The sequence below is a fragment of the Sander vitreus genome, chromosome 12 (assembly GCF_031162955.1).
Source record: "Sander vitreus isolate 19-12246 chromosome 12, sanVit1, whole genome shotgun sequence".
Lineage (NCBI taxonomy): Eukaryota > Metazoa > Chordata > Actinopteri > Perciformes > Percidae > Sander > Sander vitreus.
Window position 1 is genome coordinate 13,466,163 of NC_135866.1, and position 25,499 is coordinate 13,491,661.

The 25,499-nt window shown below is 38.6% G+C and overlaps 2 protein-coding genes across 4 annotated transcripts; both read left to right on the forward strand.

Moving 5' to 3' along the window:
* The first annotated feature begins 252 nt into the window (after positions 1-252).
* On the forward strand, positions 253-4,387 carry dusp22b (dual specificity phosphatase 22b). 2 transcript variants are annotated; one of them, XM_078263924.1, is made up of 7 exons: positions 255-425; positions 823-856; positions 974-1,056; positions 1,829-1,878; positions 2,715-2,789; positions 3,573-3,744; positions 3,925-4,387. In XM_078263924.1, the coding sequence occupies exons 1-7, from the start codon at positions 405-407 to the stop codon at positions 4,063-4,065; spliced, it is 576 nt and encodes a 191-aa protein (XP_078120050.1). In that variant the 5' UTR covers positions 255-404; the 3' UTR covers positions 4,066-4,387. The 2 variants fall into 2 exon arrangements, with proteins under 2 accessions (XP_078120051.1, XP_078120050.1); XM_078263925.1 differs by lacking the exon at positions 974-1,056 and having other exon boundaries at positions 253-425.
* A 693-nt stretch (positions 4,388-5,080) lies between these two features.
* irf4a (interferon regulatory factor 4a) lies at positions 5,081-20,927 on the forward strand. 2 transcript variants are annotated; one of them, XM_078263922.1, is made up of 9 exons: positions 5,081-5,158; positions 6,125-6,324; positions 6,528-6,714; positions 7,498-7,580; positions 7,794-7,968; positions 9,453-9,533; positions 9,920-10,318; positions 13,366-13,478; positions 14,339-20,927. In XM_078263922.1, exons 2-9 carry the CDS (start codon positions 6,127-6,129, stop codon positions 14,486-14,488), a joined length of 1,386 nt encoding a protein of 461 aa, XP_078120048.1. In that variant the 5' UTR covers positions 5,081-5,158; positions 6,125-6,126; the 3' UTR covers positions 14,489-20,927. The 2 variants fall into 2 exon arrangements, with proteins under 2 accessions (XP_078120048.1, XP_078120049.1); XM_078263923.1 differs by lacking the exon at positions 9,453-9,533.
* Positions 20,928-25,499: the final 4,572 nt, after the last annotated feature.

The following is a 25,499-nucleotide window of genomic DNA, read 5'->3' on the forward strand; positions in this document are numbered from 1 at the left end:
ATAGCCTATTTCCACAGGGGGTGTTGGCTAATTTGGCTCTGGTATGTAACAGTCTGTTGTATTTTAAAAGTTTATTTTAGGGTTTAGTATTTGCTGTCATCGGGCCTGGGGGGCAGGCTATTAATATTCTCATCATATCTAACAAAAAAATCCAGGATTGGATTTAGACCACACGTGTTATCCCTAAACGCCGCTCTCTGTATAGCATCAAACTACAACTCCCAAGATTCATTGCGGGGAGCTTGGGAAGCAGTTCTCGGCTTGCTCGGACGCGGAGCTGCTCCATTTGCACCCTACAGCGGGATTGGGAATGCGTCAAGCCGCTGGATAAGCATTTTTTAAACAACGAGGAAACACTGCGTGGCATTTCTTTTCACTTTTTTTTTTAGACGGGATCTTTCAGCATGGGGAATGGCATCAATAAGGTAGGATTCTCATCTTTTACACCCGACTAGCGTTGCACACACACACACACACACACACACACACACGAGTTGTCCTCGGTGTGTTAATTAAATTAAATTTCTATCATCTTCAGTAGAGTCTTGATTTATCAAAAAGAATTACGCTCATTAGTTTGCCATGATTCAATAAGAGAAGACGTGTCTTCAAAATAATTAAACATACACTTTTTAACTTAGCCTAAGTAGTTAAACTATGAATATTTAGGATTACATGGTGATTTTTTTACCTGTTAGTTTGTTAATTATTGTAGTCTCATGATATGTCGGATTTGAACCTATCATTTATAATTATCACTTCATATTGTCAGGGTGTCATTTGAGTCAGCTGTTTCAATTTCCAATATCTCTGTCCTTATAGGTCCTGCCTGACTTGTACTTGGGGAATTTCAAAGGTTTGTCGAAGTGTTTTTTATTTTTATTTTTTTAATTTTTTATTATTATTATTTTTGATCTGTTTTTGCATATGACAGCACATGCCCATTGTTTCTGGTGTTATTTGTTTGTGTCAGATGCAAGAGACCGAGAACAGTTAGCCAGAAACAACATCACACACATCCTGTCCATTCATGACAGTGCAGCTCCTATCCTCCAGGTGAGAAGCTCTCCAAATCCTTATTATACATATAACATATTTGCCCCTAGTGCGCATCTTAAATGTCTCATTAATCTTTTAAGCAGAACGATTAAGCAAATGAGAAAGAACAGCTCTGATTGGCTGAGCCCCTCTCGTTGTATTAAGACAGTGCACATAATTAGAGCTCTCACACAGTCCATAAACCGGCCTGTCAGGTCGGTCTGGAAGAGGTGCCATGCTGCCTCTTGAGCAAACGGTTGTCAGTCCCGAGTGAGTGAGTAGACAATAAGCAGGCGAGTTTCATACTCATGTGATAGTTGGAGTATCATGAAAAATGCCAGTCAACAACAGTTGGTTCGGTCAGTGTGCTGAGATGTGTGCCTGCGTGGGTTTTAGAGTAGGTGGTTGTTCTTGCTTCAGCCAGTGTGGACTGTGCAGTGTTGATTCATAATGTAATTAATATCACTATTTTATTATTTATTTGTTTTCTAGGTTATTGATTTTGATGTAAAGTCTCTCTAATAGCTGCAAGTACAAAAGCAGCTTCTGTTCTCAGTTTTGTAATTTATAAAAAAAAGGGGCATGCACAGGTGTGACTACAAATCTGCTTCCATTGCCTCCATTGTTCCATATACAGTTGCACAGCCTGTGTTCACCATCAGCAACACACATAAAACCTTAAGAGCGTTGATGTCCAGGGTTGTTTATCACCTGCTGGTTTATCGATTTGCGTTAAATGCATCAGAGCAAGTGACTGCTGACAGGTAACTAGTAATACTTTGTCCCTCAGGAGATGACCTATCTCTGCATTTCAGCAGCTGACCTGCCCACACAAAACCTGTAAGTACTCAGAGAGAGAGAGAGAGAGATATTGTGTGGGTGTCTGAGGATTATTTTCTTCAAGCTAACATGTAAATTATATGCTTTCACAAGCTCATTATTTAAGTGAACTTATTCTCTGAGTAGATCATGGATTCAGCTCTTGGTGCATGCACAAACACACAGTTGTTTTTAAGTGGGAAACTGGGGAAGACAAATCAAGAAAGTCAAGGTTGGTGCATGTATCAACAAGGGACACCCTGGTTTAGACATATTCAAACACAAATCTTCTAAGGCCAAATTCACATATCAGGCGGTCTTTTAGCAGGAAGGAAGTCTTGCAGCTCAGTTCTGCAGGTTTAGCACTATGGTTGGTGCTATTTATACCTCCCCCATTTATACACACACAGACACTTGCACATGGGCATTCACACACACACACACACACACAAACACACACACACACACACACACACACACGCATGCACACGCGCGCTAATACCCTTGTCACCCTTACTGGCCCAGTTGCCTCATACCTCTTAGGTTCAGACTGTTGAGGTGTTTGAAACCTGTTATGCGAAATAAGACACCAACTCTCTCAATCATGACATGAACACACCCCCATCTCCATCCATCCAGGATAAGAAACAAAAGGGTATGAAGTCAGCTGCAAAAAACATACACACGGCATGTACAAAAAAAACTTGTGTACACAACCAATCCACCTTTAGATGCATGCAGGAGCTCTAAGGTGTCAGTGAGGACAAAATAACAGCACAGCTCTGAATGCAGTTCTTGCTGTGTTTTCATAATAGTTTAATGTGGCCTATTATAACAAACATTTTTATGCTCCACAGGACTCAGCACTTTAAACAAAGTATAATGTTCATGCACGAGTCCCGCCTCAAAGGAGAAGGCTGCCTCGTTCACTGGTGAGAGCAAGACTGCTTGTTGTGTCTTTACTTCAAAGCTGGAATCAAGGTTCGCTCACAAAAACGAGAGATACTGAACTAGATAGCATTCCTCCATCTTTTTTATAATACAGTCATAGACGTGTTGAATATAAATGTGCAGTTTATCTAGAGCTGGAAGATAAACTGAGATCAACCAAGTAAACCAAGTGAACTCATGTGCAACTGCTGCACAGAGGGGATTAAATGATAAGCAAAAGTCTATTCTTGAACTTCCCAAAACTGAGTACAGTAACAAGTCTGACAACACTGTGTTTGTGTAGTGGGGTAGCTGACCATATGTTCACAAAGGAAAGTTGTATTTGGTTAGACAGAAGGTCTTCTCAGAAATACAGGGGAACAAGAGGCTATTTATAAGATCTGCACTGCCAAATGTTTCTCTACTATACGTATTGATTTATTGAATTCCATTCAGATATGTAGTGTGTAAGGTGTGTATTTATCACTTTCTACACCTCAGTCCCCTTATTCTACCTGTCTATCTGTCACTGTTTGCAGTCTGGATGGTATTGCCTGTCACCTGGTTTTGAATCTGGTTTTACACATTTAGGAAATGTTTACATGTCACAGTATCCTTGTTTCTGACGCACACTATTTAGGTTTCTCGAAACTTGGGATAATAATAATAATAATGCATACTTTATTAATCCTGTAAGGGATTCAGAAAAAACATATGCTAATCATGTAGTATAACTTCATGCATTTCATGCATCATACCATTTGTCCATCCCTCTCTTCTTACAGTTTGGCAGGTGTGTCCCGCAGTGTCACCCTGGTGGTGGCTTACATTATGACGGTGACAAGACTGGGCTGGCAGGAGGCGCTGGCTGCGGTGAGGGTGGTCCGGCCCTGTGCTGGCCCCAACCTGGGCTTTCAGCGCCAGCTCCAGGAGTTTGAGGCTACTCAAGCTGATCAGGTCAGTCCTAGGAATTGAGCGAGGATAAGATTGAGCATGAGAAAGTGTGGAATATATCAACGCAATACTGAATAGACATGTATATAGCTGTCTAGAGACAGTGAAAAATCAGTATTTAGCATTTTGTCAAATTCTTTACATTCAGTCATCAAAGGACAACGCTGTTTTCTTTTCTTGTAGTTCAGAGAATGGCTACAGAAGGAATATAAGGACAACCCCTTCAACGATGAGGCTGATCTACGTGACTTGCTTGCCAGGATGTCTAAAGTCAATGGTGAACGGGTGGAAAAACAGGCATCTACCCCAACTGGAGGTTTCTAATCAGATCTTTTGAATAAAGATATTTTGCTGCTCAACCTGGAGGATTGCACCAGCGTGTGATGCTACAGTATTCTGGACCTATCTGGAAGTCTAATGGGCTTTGGAGTGGACTATTATCAAGATGTTTATCGCTGTTGGAGTGATCCTCTAAATGCCATATATGAACACTGGAAGAGACAATTAACATGCACAGACATGCACATGTATACATTTTTAGCTCTGGTTGATGTTTGTGGTGCTGTGTTTTTTTTCTAATTTATGTGGGGTTTTTTTTGGCATTGTTTCATGATTTCAAATTCTGAAATAAAAGGAGTAAAGTCAAGCATTTTGTGAGTTTGTCAGTCGGTGGGCTGTCGTATCGAAGGTGATAAGAACACACTGTGCTGTGTTTACGTCTCTGTTTCCTGGTTGTCTTCCTGTTTGTCTAATGTGCAAGGGAGGTCATGCATGGTGACACTGAACACACCAAGATCATGTTCTTTTATCACTCTTTCTTCTCAATTGTGTTTAGAGACTATACAGCTATAAAAAAACATTACTTTCAGCATGGTGAGACATTGCATACAGTAGTCTTCTTCAGATAGCTGGGGATGCACATGGATAGCCACTGGAGGGCAGTAATACTAAAGTAGCCTAAAACACATTTTTCAGATTCAACAATGTCTCTTCTGACGTTGGTTCCTCATGCCTCAATTCAGCCTTTCCCCAATAACAAAATCAAGATCTAGCTATAGAAATTTCTAGTTAACAGTTGTCACTGGAAATTAGGTTGCACTTGTAGGCTTTTAGAAAAACAAAAAATACGTGTGGGGAAATATTTTTGTATTGGTGATATGCACAGGTAACGGTTCCATTCGTCCCGATTCCTGCTTAGGGTGTCACTAGAGGGATTCCCCACCCCAGTGCTGCGTGGGCGCCGAGTTTCACACTGAATTTCACAGAAATGAGCGCCTGATTGCTGCGCATCTCCTCTTGAGCTTCACAGAGTACGAGAGGCTCCTCCCAGTATCAAATCAAGATGTAATAACATTTAAGAATAGGACACCGAGAGCTTCAAAACAGATTTCAGCGGGGAGAGCTCGCGTGATCAACGGTAAGCGTCAGCAGCTCCTTTTCAACGAATGACTAAATAATGGAAACTTTTACCAATTTACCCCAGCAGTTTGAGTCAGGAGAAAATGCCTGATGTCAGTCACTCACCTCTGTACAGTATCGAGTCTAAAGATAATAGCTTTGTCTTTTAACTTAGAATTTCTGGTAGGCTAATAGCATACATTTTATTATTAAAGTTGAATTAATATCCTACTTAACTGATGATATTAAGTTTCAACACTTGACTTGACCATACACTGTATTGTGTTGACACTATTGTATTTAGATTATAGCTATTGTTACATGACTTGTGTTTCTATGTATTTATTCGTTTATTTAATATTTTATTCGTTTATTTCATTCATATTATTCCAGGGACAGTGCACAGCTGCTTAGCTGTACCAGAGTTAACTGTAAGATAATTTACATGTAGTCCAGATAAAATGTTTTCACAGTGATTGCTAATATTACATCTATAGGGCTACAGAGGAGAAGCTATGTGGAGCACTAACTAACCATGGCATCTCTTTTATCACTAAAAGAAGTGTAATTGGAAAGTAATATTAACTAGGAATCGTAATAATCTTTTTTCTCTTTTCTTAATTATGTGTATGTTTTATACACGTGGGCACATGCATGTAGATATGTATGTATACGTGAATATATATATGGATATGCACTATGATCAGTAACATCTAAACTGGTAGTGGTGTAAAAAGGTCGAGAATTGTGTCAAGATTTTTAAAGAACACAAATCAATATTGACACAATAAAATATAAAAAATAGTGATAATGATACTTAAACAGTTTTAAGTTGAACCTAAAATTCTAATCAACTGTCTTCTCAAACTTATTTTCTCATTTTAATTTAAATGAGTGAATCTTACATTATAAAAAAGTAGAATTTCACGTAACTACGTCCCCTTACTGTGCCTACTGTTGCTTTATTAGATTTTTGTCTTTGCAGAGATGAACCTAGATGAGGACAGTGGAATGTCCGTCAGCTGTGGCAACGGCAAACTGAGACAGTGGCTGATTGATCAGATTGACAGCAGGATATATCCTGGCCTGATTTGGGAAAATGAGGAAAAAAGCATCTTTAGGATTCCGTGGAAACATGCAGGAAAACAAGACTATAACAGAGAGGAGGATGCTGCGCTCTTCAAGGTCAGACTATCCCATCTACCCTCTCACACTGCACATGAAGCCTCTAACAGTAGCATTTTAAACAACCTATTGCTTATGAATTACCAACAAAATGTAGTACTTATTCTAAAAAGGAGATTTTGTTTACTTTTTTCAAACTTTTTTTTTAACATAGGTATGACTAAAGAGGAAGTGTAAATGACTCTATTCAATGATTGTTTCAGGCATGGGCATTGTTTAAGGGAAAATATAAGGAAGGTGTCGACAAGCCAGATCCCCCCACCTGGAAAACAAGACTACGCTGTGCTCTTAATAAAAGCAATGACTTTGATGAGTTAGTGGAAAGAAGCCAACTAGACATCTCAGACCCCTATAAAGTCTACAGAATCATTCCAGAAGCAGCCAAAAGAGGTACGTGTATGTACATTTCATCCATCAAAAATGCTGTGAGAATTACATTTAGCCACCCATGATGTGACAGGTGAGTTAAATAGATTATGGTTGAAATGTGATAATAAACTGTAAAATCCGAAGCCGTGCCAAAGCAATGGTTCATTTGCATATCTGCATTTTACACAGCATCTCAGACTATTGGCAACTTTTCACATACATATGCACCACTGCAGTAGTTTCTGATGAGGCAGGAAGCACAAAGGAAGCCAAAGCATGTACCAAAAAGGCCGTAGTGCTTTTTTTAGAGGGCTTCGGTTACTAAGCTCAGGGCGCACATAACACAACCAGGCGACCTCCAGCCTTGCATAACTAAGTGTCTGCCATCATACAACAGTTTCTGTCACACCAGAGCAGGTCTTGCTATCTGAGCTAACACATCAAAATCAACAGGATTCAGCCTCAGTCGTCTGTTGCCCTTACTTTGCAAATACACCCCGTCCCAAATCACCCTGTCACTTAAATGAAAATAGTAGGACCTCACAAAACATGGAAAAAACATATTCACACTTTGAACCTGCCAACATGAATTAGGTTAGTTAGGTTCACAGAATATTGTGTCTCATATACTCTCAATTTATTGTTAATCTGCACAATAAAGCAATGTTATGATACTGGACTATATTCAAAGATGTCAGTTCTGTTTTTTTGTGGGATGGAGATGCATAGTTTTCACAACACAGCATGGCCAATATTGTGGACCAATTATCTAACAAATGTATTTTTGGTTTTGTACATTTACAGGAATGAAAATGAGTGTAGAGGAGACACCATCACCTATAAACTCCCTTGGCTATATTCCTCCATATACGTCGATGCACAACCAGGTCAGCAGATTGATTTTGTGGCTGCTGCATGCTATAGACTGGTCCGAGCATATATATTAATCTGCAGTATATATATATATATATATATATATATATATATATATATATATATATATATATATATATATATATATATATAATATATTGATGATTGCAAGTGTCTTGGTTTAATGACATCTTCTCCAAGTGACCATCCCTGTGGTTCTTTCTCAGGTATCTGGCTATATGGTTTCTCAGGAGAGAAGGGACTGGAGGGATTACTCAACACCAGAACAACAACCTCTTGCTCCTCCACATCACCATGGGCCACATGCAGAGCTGCAGTATGGTCAGTGCCACTACCCGTCACCTTTCAGTCGGGCTTGGCCAGGGTCACACACAGAAAATGGTAAGATATGGCCAGGATTATAAAATGATAGAGGGAATAGATAGATTTAATCATGTGTTACACTGTGCATGTAAGTATGACTGTATTGTTTACATACTGTATATTATGCAAATAATGGCATCGATTTTCAACACCTAGCCGTGACACCCTGTGATTCTTTTTATCAAACGAGAAGTCTGAAATGGAATAGTCACTTTACTGACACTGAAAATGTAAAGAGAGTTTGTAATAACGCTTATATGTTTCATCGTGTAATGCTCTGATCCATCTATGAACTGAGCCTTTAACAGATCCTAAGGTATTATCATAGATTGTTCAAAATAGAGTAGTATCAGTGATTTGTAGGGTGTTAGGTAATTTAAAATGTCAGTGGAATTTAAATTTGATCTTTAAGGTGGAAAAAACCTGTTAGGTTAGGTTTGGGTGATAGATAACCCCCATGGATGTAATCAAGTGAGGTAATTGGGAAGCACAAATTATAGTGGAAGAAGACTCACTGTTAATTTTAATAGTGTTAATCATTACTGCAATATCAAGGTAAAGAATTACCATATAAAGTAAGGGCTGGGCAGTGTATCGATAGTATATTGACATCGATATATGAGGCTAGATATGACACAAGTGTTGTCTTTTCCAGGTTTTAAAGGCTACATTACAGTAAAGTGATGTTATTTTCAGAAATTACCAGACTGTTCTAGCTGTTCTATTATTTGCTTTTAACCACTTGTTCATTATATCATTACATCCACATTACTGATGATTATTTATCAAAAATCTTATTGTGTAAATGTTTTGTGAAAGCACCAATAGTGAGCCCTATAATATCGCTGCAATATCGATATCGAGGTATTTGGTCAAAAATATTGTGATATTTGATTTTCTCCATGTACAAAGAAAAAAACTAGCTGAACGTAGCTAGCTGTAAAGTCATTATGCTTAGTACCATGCAAATGGTGTATTGGCCATAGATTAATTAAATAAGGCAACACTGTATACTGTACTTGTATACTATTTAAAGGAAATATTTTTATATATTGCTACCTTTGTATTTTAGTCAGTACAGTCTTGATAAGGTGTTAACTATTCATTGCATGAAAAGCATGCATTTGAATGTGTTTCTCGTGATGCTCAAGAAACCCAAAGCAAATTCTGGGATACAAAACAGTTCAATTATATCATATTGAAAGGATATACATGCATAATGCCCATGGTGCTAATGCATTTGCAGGCTGAAGAGATGGCAGAAGTAATGGAGAAAGTGATAGATATGTTTTGTGCATGACTGAAATATGTGTGAAACATGTGAATTCTGTGCCATATCTACTGCAAGGCTCCAAAAAAGTTATGGATTTTTCCCAGTTTCTCCAGGCTTGATTTTGTTCCATATTCCACTTCAAGAATAAAGAAAACCCATCCCTGCAAAGAAGTGGCAGAATTCCCTTTGACAGTCAATACCCATTATTTATTTAATTTATTTTCCACAGGTTTTCAGCTCTCCTTCCACACCTACTTTTCAGAGTCCCAATCGCCCGTGTATTCAATCGATCAAAACAATGCCATAACAGGTAAAGAATCATCTCGGGCTCATTTAAAGACAAATGGACACAGACATTCACTCACATGCTTGTTTACTATTTTGAAAAGAAAAGAAACTACAGATAAGAAACTACAAACACTTTGTACAACACCTACTTACTTCCCCATTCTGAACTCAGAGCTGCAGGCCATGCAGGTAGTTTCTTTTTAATCTATCACATGATGATAGTTTTAAAAAAGGGTTAACAAGATGCTTGGAATGATGAGAGAATTGAGTAATACTCTGCATGCCAAGATTACTGAGAATTGTGTTTTATTTAAGCTTGACATTTCAGGGCCTCCATCTGATCAGGCTGGAAGGCTCAAATGTTTTCTACAATGATCCATTAGCTAAATGCTCGTCTCTTTCTTCCAGATGTCAGCCTGCATGTGTCCCTATACTACAGAGAGTCTTTGGTGAAGGAGGTTACCACCACCAGCCCAGAAGGTTGTCGGATCACCTCTCCTTCCTCCTCCTCTCCATCCTCTTCCTCCTCTTCTTCCCCATGCCCAGAGGACAAGCTTCACAGCGGGGCAGAAATCATTCTTTTTCCATTCCCGTACCCTGAGTCTCAGAGGCAGGGTGCTGAGATGCTTCCTAATGTACTGGAGAAGGGGGTGCTTCTGTGGATGACACCTGATGGGTTATACGCTAAGCGCCTCTGCCAGGGACGAGTGTACTGGGAAGGACCTCTGGCTCCATATATGGATAAACCCAACAAGCTGGAGAAGGAGCAGCCATGCAAACTGTTTGACACCCAGCAATTCCTTATTGGTAAGCGCTAATATGTTTCTGTTGTGTTTTATTCAAACCTGCAGGTTTGGACACAATGGCAAAAACACCTGTGCAATATGATGCAGTTCAATACGATACCCCTGCAATTGAAAATACTTTTGTTAAGTTTATATTGTTAGAAAAGTAGTAATGTCATAAAATAAAAGTGAAAGTCCTGTGTTTAAAATATTACCTTAAAGGTGCAATATTTAAAATATTTACTGTATTTAATCAAAAAATTACCACAATGTGTCATCAGATATTAAGGAAACATGCTAAGTTGAAATATTATGTTTTATGACAACAATGCTAAAGCCATTATTTTCTCCTTTTGAAATTTCCGGTCCATGACGGAATTTCTGTTTGTGTTTTGGCCTTTGTGTTGATATCAACTGCCTATTTTGATAGCCTGGCCGGGTTGCCAGATATACCTGTAAAAACGCAAACCCATCTCGCTACAGCTATAGTACAGCCATGGAATCAGCAAACAAACAAACAAGATCAACGGCGATAGATTAATTCAATCCGCGAAAAAAACAAAAACAAACTTGCCATCTTTCTAAATGGTTGCATTATAACCAGAGACGATGTAAAACAAGGGTAAACATTGGAGATGTATTTAAAAGATGGAGACAGCTTAGAGCCTAAAAGGACACCAAGTTGACTATTTCCTCCGTAACAGGTAAGCATTGAGCTTCATTCATTTGTATCACGGCTAACGTAGGGAAAGTCATTTTCATTAATTTCAACATTCATGTGCTCACATTAAATTACGTAGAGTACTCAAGTTAGTTACTCGCAAAAAAGATTTAGACACAGCCGGTGAAGTGATCCTGACTGGTGCTAACGCCAACATGCTAATACACGCTAACTGCTAACGTACGATCCATGACACATGCCAGAAACTGCATGCAACATGCAATTTTACTTTGGCAAAACACCCCGTAGCCTGAATTGTTGGATTGGGACACAGTGTTCTCTACAGGTCGCGGCTTTCCATCCATCCATCCATCTTCATCCGCTTATCCGGGGTCGGGTCGCGGGGGTAGCAGCTGCAGCAGGGGACCCCAAACTTCCCTTTCCCGGGCCACATTAACCAGCTCCGACTGGGGGATCCCGAGGCGTTCCCAGGCCAGGTTAGAGATATAATCCCTCCACCTAGTCCTGGGTCTCCCCCGAGGCCTCCTCCCAGCTGGACGTGCCTGGAACACCTCCCTAGGGAGGCGCCCAGGGGGCATCCTTACCAGATGCCCGAACCACCTCAACTGGCTTTGCAATGTATATAATGTTATGTTATTGTGGCTAACGTTACCATCGCCAGCTTCAAGGTTATTATATGTTGGACAGTAAGATGATTCCCACTTTCTTATGAACTGGCATGCAATGCAACCATAATGTGTAATGTATTGACTTACAGTGTACAGATATGCTGTATAACGGGTCTGGAAGTAGTAGTGCCGACAACTCCCCCCTGCAGAAATTGTTCCCTCACTACTGTTCAGCGGGCGTAGCCAACAAACAGTGACTGTGCCCTGGGTCTGCTGTTGCAGTGACATTAAGCCGAGAAAAGGTGGCTGTCAGTTGGGCACAAAGCTTTTTAGCGGTCTTTGTTGTTACGGTTAGTCAATAAAAGGTGAGAGCATGGGAGCATGGGCTTTTATAACCGTCAACATAGCAGCATCTAGCAACTCCGCTGCGCTGTGGTATGTGTGAGACGGCAATGTGAGACTAGCATCAAGCTAACATTGACATTGTGTGACATTGGGTTTAGCGTTCTCAACCTGGCAACTCCTATGAACTTCGACGCTAGGGAGGAGGGGGCGGGGGAGACGACTCTTTTCAGTATTTTGAATTTGGACTGCAGTGACCATTTTCAACGCTAGCTGCAGTATTACCTATTGGACCTTTAAGTTAAAGGTAAACTTTATTAATGCACATTTGCCAACTATTATAACTTCTCCTCAGAGGTAAAGTGTTATCACGTATGCAGCAATTTGAACTACTTTATATACAGTTTTGTAGTTTGATCTATAGGATGCATCATATTTTATAGGACATATAGGATCATATGTTTAATGTTGTAAAATATGAATCTGCAAAGTAACTAGTAACTTAAGCTGTCTGATAAATGCAGTGTTGTCAAAAGCACATTTCTCCCTAGTAAAGTATAAAGTGTAGCATGAATGGACTCCAGTAAAATAAAATTGTAATAATAATAAAATTGAAGTACTGTAATTAAGTAGGCTAAATGTACTTAGTTATTTTCCAGCACAGGTGTTGAGTCAAATTTATTGGTAATAAATGGTTAAAGCCAATAGTTTGAGGTACCATTGTATTATGGTTGATCATATTGCAAGTAAGCGTAACCATAAAACGCTATATAAATTAATTATTATTATTATTATTATTATTATTATTATTATTAATAATACTAATAATAATAATAATAATAATATGTGTTCACAGTATTTTGTCCACTGGTGTTTGCACCAGGGTTTGAGTCTAACATTTTGACCAAAACAAAACTTAACAAATGACATGACTGAATCTGACTGTACACTGTATTGTGTAGATGCTCTTTGGTAATGGATGATAATGGATTTGGGTTTGATTGCTTGTTAAACTCTTTAAGCGATTAGAATAAGTAATGCACTAATAACCATGCTGCTTCAGCTATTTACAGTATGACGATGGTTGTAGTCATGTTGATAATGGCTGTGATGTTAATGATAGTGATGAAGGAAAGGCTGCAGGTGCTTCAGCTGGGTAAGTCCCTCACAGTGTTGAAGTAGCACTAAAAATCTATAGTCACATTCTCAGCAGGGGGCCAAAGTCTGTGAAGTCCCCACCCACCTCCTGTGGTCCACCACACTGTATGACAAGATTGAGTTTTCTCTGCCAATTTACAATGACATTTCCATTATCGACATCAGTGGTTTCCAGAAAAGTCTTGATGATTAGGGAAAGTGTTGTGTGATAGGTAGCACATAGTGGATTTGTTGTAGGTAATGCACCTCATTGTCCTTTTCTTGTTCCTCTTCTCCCAGAGCTTCAAGATTTTGCCCATAATGGCCGACATTTACCGAGACACCAGGTGGTGCTATGTTTTGGAGATGAGTACCCCGACCCCCAGCGCCCGAGGAAGATGATCACAGCACAGGTACCCACACTACAAAGCTTTACCTAGTAATTGAAAACAGATTTCAAAGCATAGGAGCTATTCTCAGGTGGTGAAATATATTTTAATTATTTATCACTCTAATAACCTTAGCTAATGCATATGGTATGACTTCAATACTGTCTTACAACACAAAATGTCAAAATTATATTAAGTCATTAAAGTAAGTTCAGACCTGAATCTGATTCTTTGTTTACACATATTATACCATATATGTGTGTAATTTCTGTGAAAACACCTTAAATTTGCACTTACTACAAAACAGAGCTAAAATAAAGGCTAACCACAGTAAAGGCAGCTAAAGCAAGAGCCCTATATCATGCTACCTGGTGAGTTTTAGCTAGCCTTAGCTAAAACTAAAGATAAACAGCTCCTACTAAGGCTAATTAGCTTAGCTATTTGAATTCATGCAATTCAGTGTGGTTAAGCTACCATTAAATGTATTAAAATGTAAATAAATTCATTATATTGAATTCAATGAAAATATAAATAGTAGTCGAGTCCAACAGACAGACAACTAGCAAAACATATTAATGGACTGTAAATAATCACAATAAAGTAAATAAATGTATGAGAACTTATTCACAAGAATGCTGAAAGAAATATGCATATTTTAGGTATTATGTAGGTTCTATGGTAATTAAAAAAATGTGGGAACCTGAAAAGGCAATAAATGAAGGCATTACAATCGTTGGTAGGCTACACAGTAGCCTATGCTAGCCACCAAACCATCTTTCTAGTTCACTGCTTCTTTAGGTACTGCTCTCTTCCTTTGTAGGACACAATAGGATAACATGCTTCAGCAGTCACAGGCATATTTCATAGACCTAATTTCGTTTTAGGTGGAGCCAGTGTTTGCCAGAAAACTGGTGTGCTATTACCAGCAGAACAATGGCCACTACATGCGGGCTTTTGATCACATCCAGGAACAGAACACATCTCCAACAAACGACTACCCTTCCCAGAGATCTCTACAGCATATTCAGGAGTGACACACATATACACACACACACACACACACACACACACACACACACACACACACACACACACACACACACACACACACACGCATGCAAGAGGGCATGAATGTGAAAGTAAACCACTTGCCGTTTCTCACCCCTTTTGACTGTATTGCTGTGTACTGTAAATGATAGAAGCTATCATGATACTGAGGGGTAGAGATGGGGAAGACCCTGTTGTTTTCACTTGCACACCTATGCGTTGTAGTCTTTCTGTCTGTGACTGTAGAGTAATGTATTTTTTTCTCTCAAGTATTATTGTGACAGTGTGAAGGATGCGGTTTGAGGGTGGGGGGGATGAGGAGAGCGGAGGGCAACTGAGACAGGAAGTACTCGCACAGGTGCACAGGAAGAATGGCCCCTAAGACAAACACTGCTATGTCAAAGGGACAAAACAGAGTATGAATGACTATTTATTGCATTTTCACAGGTAACAGTTGATGCTCACACACTGAAGTGGCATGTTCACAAACTCTGCCTTTTAAACTCAGTTGACACAGCTCCTTTTGTGATTCAAAACTGTTATTACATACAGGACTTGATGTACAGAATAATAAAATTTGCTTAGGTGAGCAAGTGAACAGTCAACAATATCAATGCTTGGTCCGTTGTAGACCTCAATTCTGGTTTTTATCGCAAAAAAGCAAGCTACAACTGAAGTTTGAGAGAAATCGATGTTATCACTGGTCTGGTGTAGTAGAGAAAGCTTTTATCACACATTTTTTATATCTTGGCTGCTACATACAGTATGTTGCAGGACGCACTTACGGAAATCTATTTCTACTGAATCTGGCCAGCTTTTAAAAATATCACATTCATTTAAATTACATCAAACTGAACAAACACCTAAAAGGGATCACAAGATAATCTAAGAAGTCCCCAGATGATTACAGAGATAGTAAAAAACATTTTTTATTTGCTGCATAATATCATGTCTATTAATTTTCTCTTATTTTTCTTGTAAAATAGTGTATAGTTTTACTTTTTCAGGTCTCTGAAACAATCAGATTTCAAAACTCAATTTGTGATTGAACGGGTAACAACTTATGGACATGAACTTGTGTTTGCAAGTAGACATGGCTTTGTATTAAATTCTCACAAGCGAAAAAATGTGGGGGACCACTAGCTTATAACACATTATCAGAGAGCAGCTTGGGCATCAAGGTCTGTGTCACCAGAAAGAGTGGGTGACCTTGACCTTTTGGACTGTTGACTGGAAAAATCACACTCATCCTGTAACTTGCAAGAAAACTGGACCATTTCCTCTTCACCTGAAACTTTAGGCCTCACAAATGGGAAGAAAAACTACCTTTGTGGTCTGCGTGCAAGTTTAGCCAGGGAGGAGCTCTCTGGTTCCCATGCCGGAGATACCCTGAGTTCCCTGAGATACTGTTGAGGTTCACTGGATGTAACGTCCATACAAAAGCTATCATAAGATCCTAACAACCTAGTTAAGAATGTATCATAAGACATACCTATCCAATAGTGAAAATAATGCAATTCCTCATGCTGTCAAAGTCCTACAGGCTCATGCATCAAGGGATAAAGGTTTTATTATGTTTTTCTTCTGTGGTCCAGAGTTTCGATCTCTGCATTTACTTCCTTCACACTTCAACCACATCACTTTCGCAATGGCTTCAAAAATCTGACCAAAATCACAGGCGGGAATGTTATTTATTTTTATTTTTTTGGGTGCGTGTCTAAACCATAACTCATTTTTATTCTCACACATATCAGCCGGTCTGATTCTGTGCTGGTTGAAATTTTGTTTTACATTACTTCACAGTCAGACATTTAACTCATTCAAAATCAAATCTTAATAGTGAAAACATTACCAGCTCAACACTGTGTATGTGTGTGTGTGTGTGTGTGTGTGTGTGTGTGTGTGTGTGTGTGTGTGTGTGTGTGTGTGTGTGTGTGTGTAGTAAAGGGCCATGTGTGTGCATGTGTGTAGGTGGGTATGCATGTGTCACACAGTTGCACTATTACTGTTATCAGGAATTGACATTTATGGACTCAGGATAAAACACCTACATCAGTGACTCAAACACAGATACGCACACCCATTTCACATCACATTTTACAGTTACAGTAAAACATTCAGGAAATCATAAAATAAGTGCATACTAAAGAAAATAGTTCTAGCATTTTGTACAAAATATCAGAATAATGACAAGGAATAGAGATTATAAGGAGATTGATTAATATAAAATTGCCACATGATTTATTTTTAAATAAACATATCAATCTTCTACTACTTATGTCTGCTGTGCTGTTTTGTCTTTGAGCTCTTTTTGATTTGCAAACAAAAGGAGGGAGAATGAGAGTCATAATTGGTAAGAAAATGAAGAAAAAAAAGACTAAAGAAAAGCACATTCACACATTTGACATGGTGTTTCCCCCCTCTGCAGGAAGCCACATCATTTGTAGTCAGGCTTCAGTTTTTCCGCCCCATATGAGCCGTTACTCCAATTGACATCGCCTTGGCCCTTCAGTCGAAGCTTTGGAGCGAACAGTTTAGTCAATAACCCAGACAGGTTTTTACAGAGAAATGAAACTACCATGAGCATACCACATGCAACACTTTCTCCAAAAGAAAGTTCCATTTTGACTCAGTGACTATGATTAATCTGTCTGGGCAGATAGTGATACATAATACAGTAATATGCTGCATAAATCTTTTTGACTAATGTTTCCACTTCAAAAAAGAAGCAACAAAATGTGTCACAAAAATCACTGTAACATTGAGGGCCTATGTGTTGTATAAATATCTCTCATCTCATTCTGTTATTACTTTTACACGGATCATATTATCTGTTGGGGGTTTCACTGCAATTACAGTGGCATTGATCACACTTACTGTACATGTTTATACTTTTGAACTGAGATTCTCTCATGTTTTTTTTTATAGTGAGTCTGTTATTCCAATTTTGAGCTACATATTTAGAAAACATTATTGACTTGTTTATCTGTTTTTGTACAGTGTGTTTCATACTACATCAAGGCTCTGAGACAAGAAAGAAGTGAGGGTATACCACAATAAAACCTTAGTAATGTTTTGCTGACATCTGCTGGTTAGTGTAATTGCAGCTAAACAAAAAGCTCTGAATTTGAGGGTCGGCAAGATGATTAACAAGAAGAACTAAACGTGTTTCTGCTCCATAGAATAATGTTTATTTCTAAAGACATGTATCGATGATTTCTTCTCATTAAATGTGATTATTATAGTTTTTCTCAAAAAAAATATTGAATCTTTGATGAGTTGTGATATGACTATTGCTTTAAAGGACAACAAGCCAAAACAATTGGGAACCACTGAGATAGAGTCCAGGGGGCCCTATGCTAACTCCTAAGTCAGGCTTAAGGTATTACTACTACTACTTTCAAGCTCCAGGTAAAATACAGCTGACTGTTGTTGTGGGTTGTCATACATCACTCTAGGCATTGTACATACATTAGTGTTGGTGGTCATAGTATAAAATAATTCAATTCAATTCAATTCAACTTTATTAATCCGACTAGGGGCAATTCATCAAGACTACAGCAGCTACAAACAACACACACATACACAGCACACACGCCTACATATAGGCCTACACCCTAGAGTAGTTATCCAATTTGAGAAATTGGGGGCATGAGGGTACTTTATACCTATCTGTAGCTGTCATATGGTGTCTGACATCAAATGGAGTCCAGGAGTTTAAAGAAAAACAAAAAGAAGAAAAAATCTGCTCCCCCTGCTGGTAAGATTCCCTTACATTTTAAAACCCTATCCCTGAGAACATACCTTTGGTAATTCTACACTAGACTCAGAGTCTATGACCCCAGTTTGTTTAGTGTCAGACCTCTGCCCTGGATTTGATGACAGTCCTGTTTAACCCTAGTAAACTCTGGCTGATCCTGCTTGTTGACTCCCATGGTTAGAAAGGTGTTGACCTCATTCTCCTTTTTTCACAAATGTTGACCCCTGAATATGACACAGCAAATCATCACTTACAGGCCAGGCCCACTGCTAATGCTGTGTTTTAGGAAGCAGTAGCTGATGGGAACCAATACTGAGATACATTGTTGGCAGATGAACAGAGGACAATACAACTGAACTGTTTAGGTGTGACTGAGTACACACACATACACACACACACACACACACACACACACACACACACACACACACACACACACACACACACACACACACACACACACACACACACACACATAATTACTCTCTATTATACTTTAATGTAAGTCCTTATGTTATTCTTATTCTTATTAATAATAATAATAATAATAATAATAATATAATAATAATGATAATAATAATAATGATAATAATAAAACCTATATTATGAATTATCTGGATATGACCTACACAAGACATGAGAATGTCTCCCCCATCACCAGTAAATAAAATCTTTATCACCACAATTAATCAGATTGAATTGTTTTCAGATGTCTGTGTTTATCTGAGGCTCTTCAGATAACAATGTACTTGACCCAATACTTTATGATGGCAGGAAAGCAGTTGTCGGATAAGGAGCAGCAAAGTAATGGAAAACAATCAGATGACTCGGGACACGAGTGTAAACAGATTAGGGTTGATAAGCAGAACAATATGGTGGTCTACCTGGCATTCATGCAAGGGGATGGGCTGCTTGTTTAGTTTGGCTGGCAACTCGCTGGCAACTCGCAGAGGTTTTGGATTTTAAGGATGTTACACTTATACGTCTTTAGACAAAGTAGGACATTTTTCACCATAATCTAGATTTCCTCATGAGACACATAACAGAGATACAAAGTAAATAGTTACCAACCAACTAAGAAAAAGGGACTGTCCATGTATATTCGTGCAGTAAAATAAATGACCAGCAGGGAGTGATGTATCATTGGTTGGTTGCTGCACTTGCTGAAGAGAGTGGAAATATGTATACTCTACATGCAAAAAAAAACAACTGAAAAAAACAACAACATGAAAACACATGATGTTCACACATTTGGGTGCATTCACAAACCCTTTGATCACTCTTAATGGCCCATGGACGTTACTACCTGTAACACGCCTGCCTCAACATACAAACATACATCCACACATGCAGGAGTGCACACACACACACACACACACACACACACACACACACACACACACACACACACACACACACACACACACACACACACACACACACACACACACACACACACACACACACACACACACACACACACACACACACACACACACAATTATTATAATGAATTCCCTTACTTAATTGATTTGGATTCATTAACATTTTCAATGCTCTCTAGATTTCCTCCTATCAAGCGAAAGACTTTGGGATTCTCTTTCTTTCATTTTCTATCTTTCTAAACACAGATACTTTGTTTTGTGTGTCAAGTGACATGCAGAACCAGGGTTGACAGAGAGGCGGAGTGGTCAGAGTGACAGCTCGTGGACTTGCGTGAGAGTGACTCAGGCTGTTCTCAGACTCTGTGTGGTCTGGGTGTGTGGTCTCCAGCTGACGGGCAGGGAGGAGGATGGGAGAGCCCTGTGTGTGTGTGTGTGTGTGTGTGTGTGTGTGTGTGTGTGCGTGCGCGTGCATGCATGCTCATGTGTTTACTTTATCCAGAGTCAGGTCCAGGCTCTCTGTAGCCATGGCTTGACTAGAAAGCTCTGCCTTCCGCCACTCAGCAGTCCCGGTCTAAAAGATAAACACACACTGCCACCACTCTGACATGGCTCATCTAAGGATAATTTTTATCCATGTATACATATAGGACCTGAGAGACCTTTAGGTTAGAGGGTCTTAGGCTAGTGTAATTTCTGAAACTATAGCCTTGTATGGAGTAATTGTTCAACTGCTTTCCCTTACATTATTGGATAAAAAATTGACACAATTCCTTAATCTTACCTACAGATTGTATTGATGGAAATTTAGCATATTTGCAATTGTCACATACGTACATTTAACTTTTTTTTTAACATATTAATTTTTTTTCATCAACTATTATTTCTTATTAATTTTTATCCTTTATATTTCTTTTTTCTAATTTAGCACACCCTACACATATTACTTGTACTGTATATCTGACATAAACCTATAAATCCTTGAATCCTGGTTGATGACCAGATTCTTTTTTTCCATTTATGCTCTGAAGTAAGCCATGCATAAACGATGGTTCTCTGACTCTGAATATTTATAATTTTTATGGTATTCCTGATGCGCTAAAAGAGTACAGCTCAGTTTATTTATGCATCTGAAATATTTGTCCCATCTTGAATGAATCTGGGTTTTATGTTTTGGTTTTCATCTTTTCTTTTTTTTCTTGTTTGTGAATATTTTGGCAAGTGTGTTATGTGTATGTTGTTTGTGACAAAATCAAATAAATTTGCTCTTCTGTTATTTTATTATTATTTTTTCATGTCTTATTATTTGTGATTTAATCAGCAGACAGACCCAAGTAATAAATCAAAGGCATCACCAATCATTTAATGGTCTTGCCTTAATGATCATTAAGTGCAGATTCACAGTAAAGGAAATTAGACCTCATACATCCTCCATCACGCTTCCCTCCTGCACACACACATTCAAACGTTGGGCTATTCTACACTTCTCTCCCTCTCCCACAGCAATCTCAAGGGAAGGCTGTGTAATGCAGCACTGCTGAGAACGCGCCATGAAAATATAAATACAACCTCGCCGCATTTCAACCATGTAAATAAACAGGGCCACCCAAATTTCCAATTAGAGCTGGTGTGGAAGCAGGAAATGGGGTAGACAAGAAGAGACCACACCCCCTTCTCTCACTCCTGCAAAGGGTCCAGGTCCCAGGTCCAGGTTAGGCCAGGCAGTTCTTTTTCACTGTTCGTATATACACCTATGAAAAGTAATGCGCTATTTAATTTGTATATAACCCACATAATCGTGAGCCAGGATGTACAAGCTGCCTCTAAGGAGGAAGTCAGGTGATGTAGCATAAAGAGCAACAAAGTCAGTGTAAGGAGGAGGTCGTAGGACATTCGTAGGATAACGCATGGGAAATTGTGCATAACATTTAGTAAGCTATTAAGATATTATTGATATGTTGGACAGGGACATGGGACAGAAGCAGAAGAAGGGAATACAGCATTCAGCACCCCACTTAAGGCTGTTTTTGCATATCCCTCTTCAGCTCCACTATGTGCCTACTCATTACCCTTTCAAGGATGGGACTCACAAAGACTTCCACAATATTCAGATATGGTCATGGAACAAATGTGTGGGATTTGATACTATACCTATGAAATTACTATAATCTTGGTAATGCATAAGATCTTTGTGTCTCAACCTCATGAACATTTAATTTACTTCATTTTGAGAAACCAAGCCTTACACCAGCTTGCCTTATCAGTTCCATCAAGGTTATCAGGCCATTCCTATCTGGTTGAAATGAAGCATTCTCTCTGTATTCCACGACTTCTTGGAACAGCTAGGCACTGTTATTACGCATCTAAGCACTGAGACCACCCAGGAGCTGGGGTCCAGTTGTGCGAGGCAGGGTCCTTGTTGAAAGAAAGACAAGCCTTGGGATGGTGCTTTGATAGTGTAGCAAGGTTCGCTATCGCTGCCGGATCAAAGTCTGATAGAATCGCCTGGCACTCATAGGTCGAACTCAATCACTGCTTCAGCTGTGGTCAGTTGGCAAACATCATGGGGCCTATTAGTTAACATAAACATACAACTTAGTGAAATTACCCCAGAGAGTCAAAGAGCTGTGTCATGAAAGTCACTTTCACTCCAGATATGGCTGTAAGGGATATCACCACATGTCTTAATGATTATAATTTACCCGGAAAGGGCAGAGCTCATTTAGATAAAGTCTTAGGGAAGACACTTAGGTAATAATTTGTATGCAGCACAGTTGGACAACTTTGACAGTGTGTCCTGTTGAGTTGTCCTTGGATGGCACCAACACAGATACCCCAAAACGGTGTATTTGGAGCAAATCCTCCCCCATTCATCACACATTGTTCAGTGTTTATGTTTGATAGGTCTCTGACTGCAGTGTCTCTTCCCTCACAAGCTCCAAAACAGCCATACAGGAAACAGACAGTATAAACACAGGGCTCAGCAGATCCTCTCTTGCCTTCACTATGAGCTGCAGAACCTCATTGTACACATGCAGAGACACTGGCTACTCATTTTGAGAGAGTTTGTAAAACCATGAGCCGTCACTCAAGTAGAATTTCGACCAACTTCTGGTGAGGGTAACAGATTCACAAATATTTGCTGGAGACCGTGTTGTTCTCTTTTACTGACAACATGATGCATTTCACTGAGAGATCATGCCATATAGCTCTGACAGATTTGTCTGATGTTATGTAAGCTGAGAACAAGAGTCTTTAGCCATGCTTGTGGCTCTCTGAGGCTGCACTTATCTGGTACTTTGAGCCACATGCTAAGGTCATCATGCTAAGTAACATGGTCACAGTGACAATACATGCTGATGTTTAGATGTTTAGTAATGTTCACCATCTTAGTTGCTACTTAGCGCTAGAAACCAAATACAAAAGTAGCTGATTGGAATGTCATTAGTTTTCCAGGTATTTGGTCATGAACCAAAGTATTGGAGAAATTGAAAATTTGACTTTATGATAGTGCTCGTGAAAACGTTACGAAATCACTAAAGCAACATAAATATATCAGAACCCAATTTCAATCCAGTAGTTGTTGAGATATTTCACTCAAAACCACAAATGTCAACTTCATGGCGCCACTAAAGGAAAAGTCAGGAGATCACCAAAGTCATTAGGATTCATCATCTGGGAACCATGATTGTCTGTACAAGCATTTGTAGTGCTTTATCATCTTTTAGGTGTTGAGATATTTTATCTGTATAAAATTCCATGATAATCTATCAAATAGTTGGTGAGATGTTTTAGTCTGGATCAAAGTGGTGGAGCGACTGACTTTGTTATCCCTAGAGAAAATTGTAACATGACAGAGGATGTCACATTGGAAGTTAGTCAGTGAGATATTTCAGAATCAGAAAGCTGGGTATCATCATGGAACAGTCAAATCCTAGAGATATACAGTCAGGTCTCTGGGTTGCTACGTGATGTTCCACAGTTCAGGATTCAAACTGCCAGACTGGATTCAGAATATGGGAAAACACAATAGCGCAGCCTTAATTCTTAAGTGCACCGCTGCAATTACATTCTTTAAGGTGTAAACATGAAAAGGACACACTGCAAACTTTCCACTAATATTGACCTTCCATTAAAGGAGACTTAAAGCTTTCTGTCCTGCTTAAATGTTAAGACCCTGGCCCCGGGGGAATGTATTTTTAACAGCAGTGTGGTGGTTTTAACAACCTCGGTTAGAACAACATGCTGCAGACTGGTACAGCAGGGAAACACCCCGGTGCTGGATTAAATTGCCTACTGAACATCAGTGGGAACAACACCAAGATCTAGAGAATATTCATTTGCTGTGTGATAATAAAGATTAGTGACAAGCTGGTCTGTCAATAAAATATGAATGGAGCTCTTGTGTGCTTAATGTTTTTTGAGTCAATCTTGTGTAAGTTGTGACTTTGTCTCAGTGTGCATTGCTACTACATGCAATAAGCTGTCTGGAAAACGATTCTCAAAGCAGAATCTTTGGGATATTGAAAATATGCAGTCTACTTGTGTTGTGACCATAGAAGGCAATCATGTAACGTACTACAGATGTGAGGTCCATTGCTAAGATTTTTTCTAAATATGTAAAACAAATTCCACTAACGTTTTAAAGTTTCATACATTGTCTTTAGGCCTAAACAAATATGGAATCAATCACAATTTGAGCCTAGTGCGGCTTTAAATGCGACTTTAATTATCATTTATTCAGGTATAACCACAAAGATCACATACATAGTCTAACAGTTATCTACTCGTTATATTCTTTTGGGAAATAGAGGACAAATGGTAGTTAACTTAAAATTAATTTAACTTTAAAATCATCTTATGAAAATGATATGCAGAGTAAAGCATTTCAAAACAATTAAAACAAAATAGTTTAATCACTTCTGGTGTAAGTGTTTTGTTTTGTTTTTTGGGTTTTTGATTTTGTGGTACAGTAAATATAGCATACATGTTTTTTCTTATTTTCAGTGACACAGAATTTGCTTTCCAATGAATGAAAATGCACCATTTTTTTTATTTTGTTCCCAACTAACTCAAAATATTACACACAAAATTTCTTGATATGGGCCCAAATGCAACTTTGTTCTTTTTCTGCAACTTACAATAGCCTGGAGGCCCTGATGAACACAAATGTTTTTTTCCAAGTGAAAATGTAAGTCCACAGCAGCTTCTGCAAACAACTCTAGAAGATGTAAAATAAGCCAACAGACATTATAAAATAGATTATGTATTTTTTACTATATCATATACATTAAAAAAAACATTGTATTTGGGTGAAATGCTCCTGGAAATTTTTTTTTTTTAACCCCATTAGTGTTTATTGATGCTTTAAAATAATTGCTTATCTATTACAATACACACAATTAAACTTTTTAATGTATAAGAAATAGTAAAAAATACATAATCTATTTTATAATGTCTGTTGGCTTATTTTACATCTTCTAGAGTTGATCTTTCCAACAGCATAAACACTAAATACAATTTTTTTTCTGTTCTTATATATCTTATATACCAGATTTCAGAACTTCTCACCAAAAATGAGCTGTAAGTTGGAAGTAGAAACTGGTTTGTTTTTTAAGAAAACCAAAGAGAACGTGGATTTATTTAGGTTTATTACAAACATTACCAATGGGCTAATTCACAAATAATACATATTTGTATAAACCACATTATTTGCACTTTGCCAAATACAGATTACCCACCGGTCATTTACATAACATTTTCCTTATACAGACTATCATCTATGCCTAGTGAGACAACATGAAAACATGGCATACTATTATAAACACTTCATCACTGGACAATTTCAGAACTTTT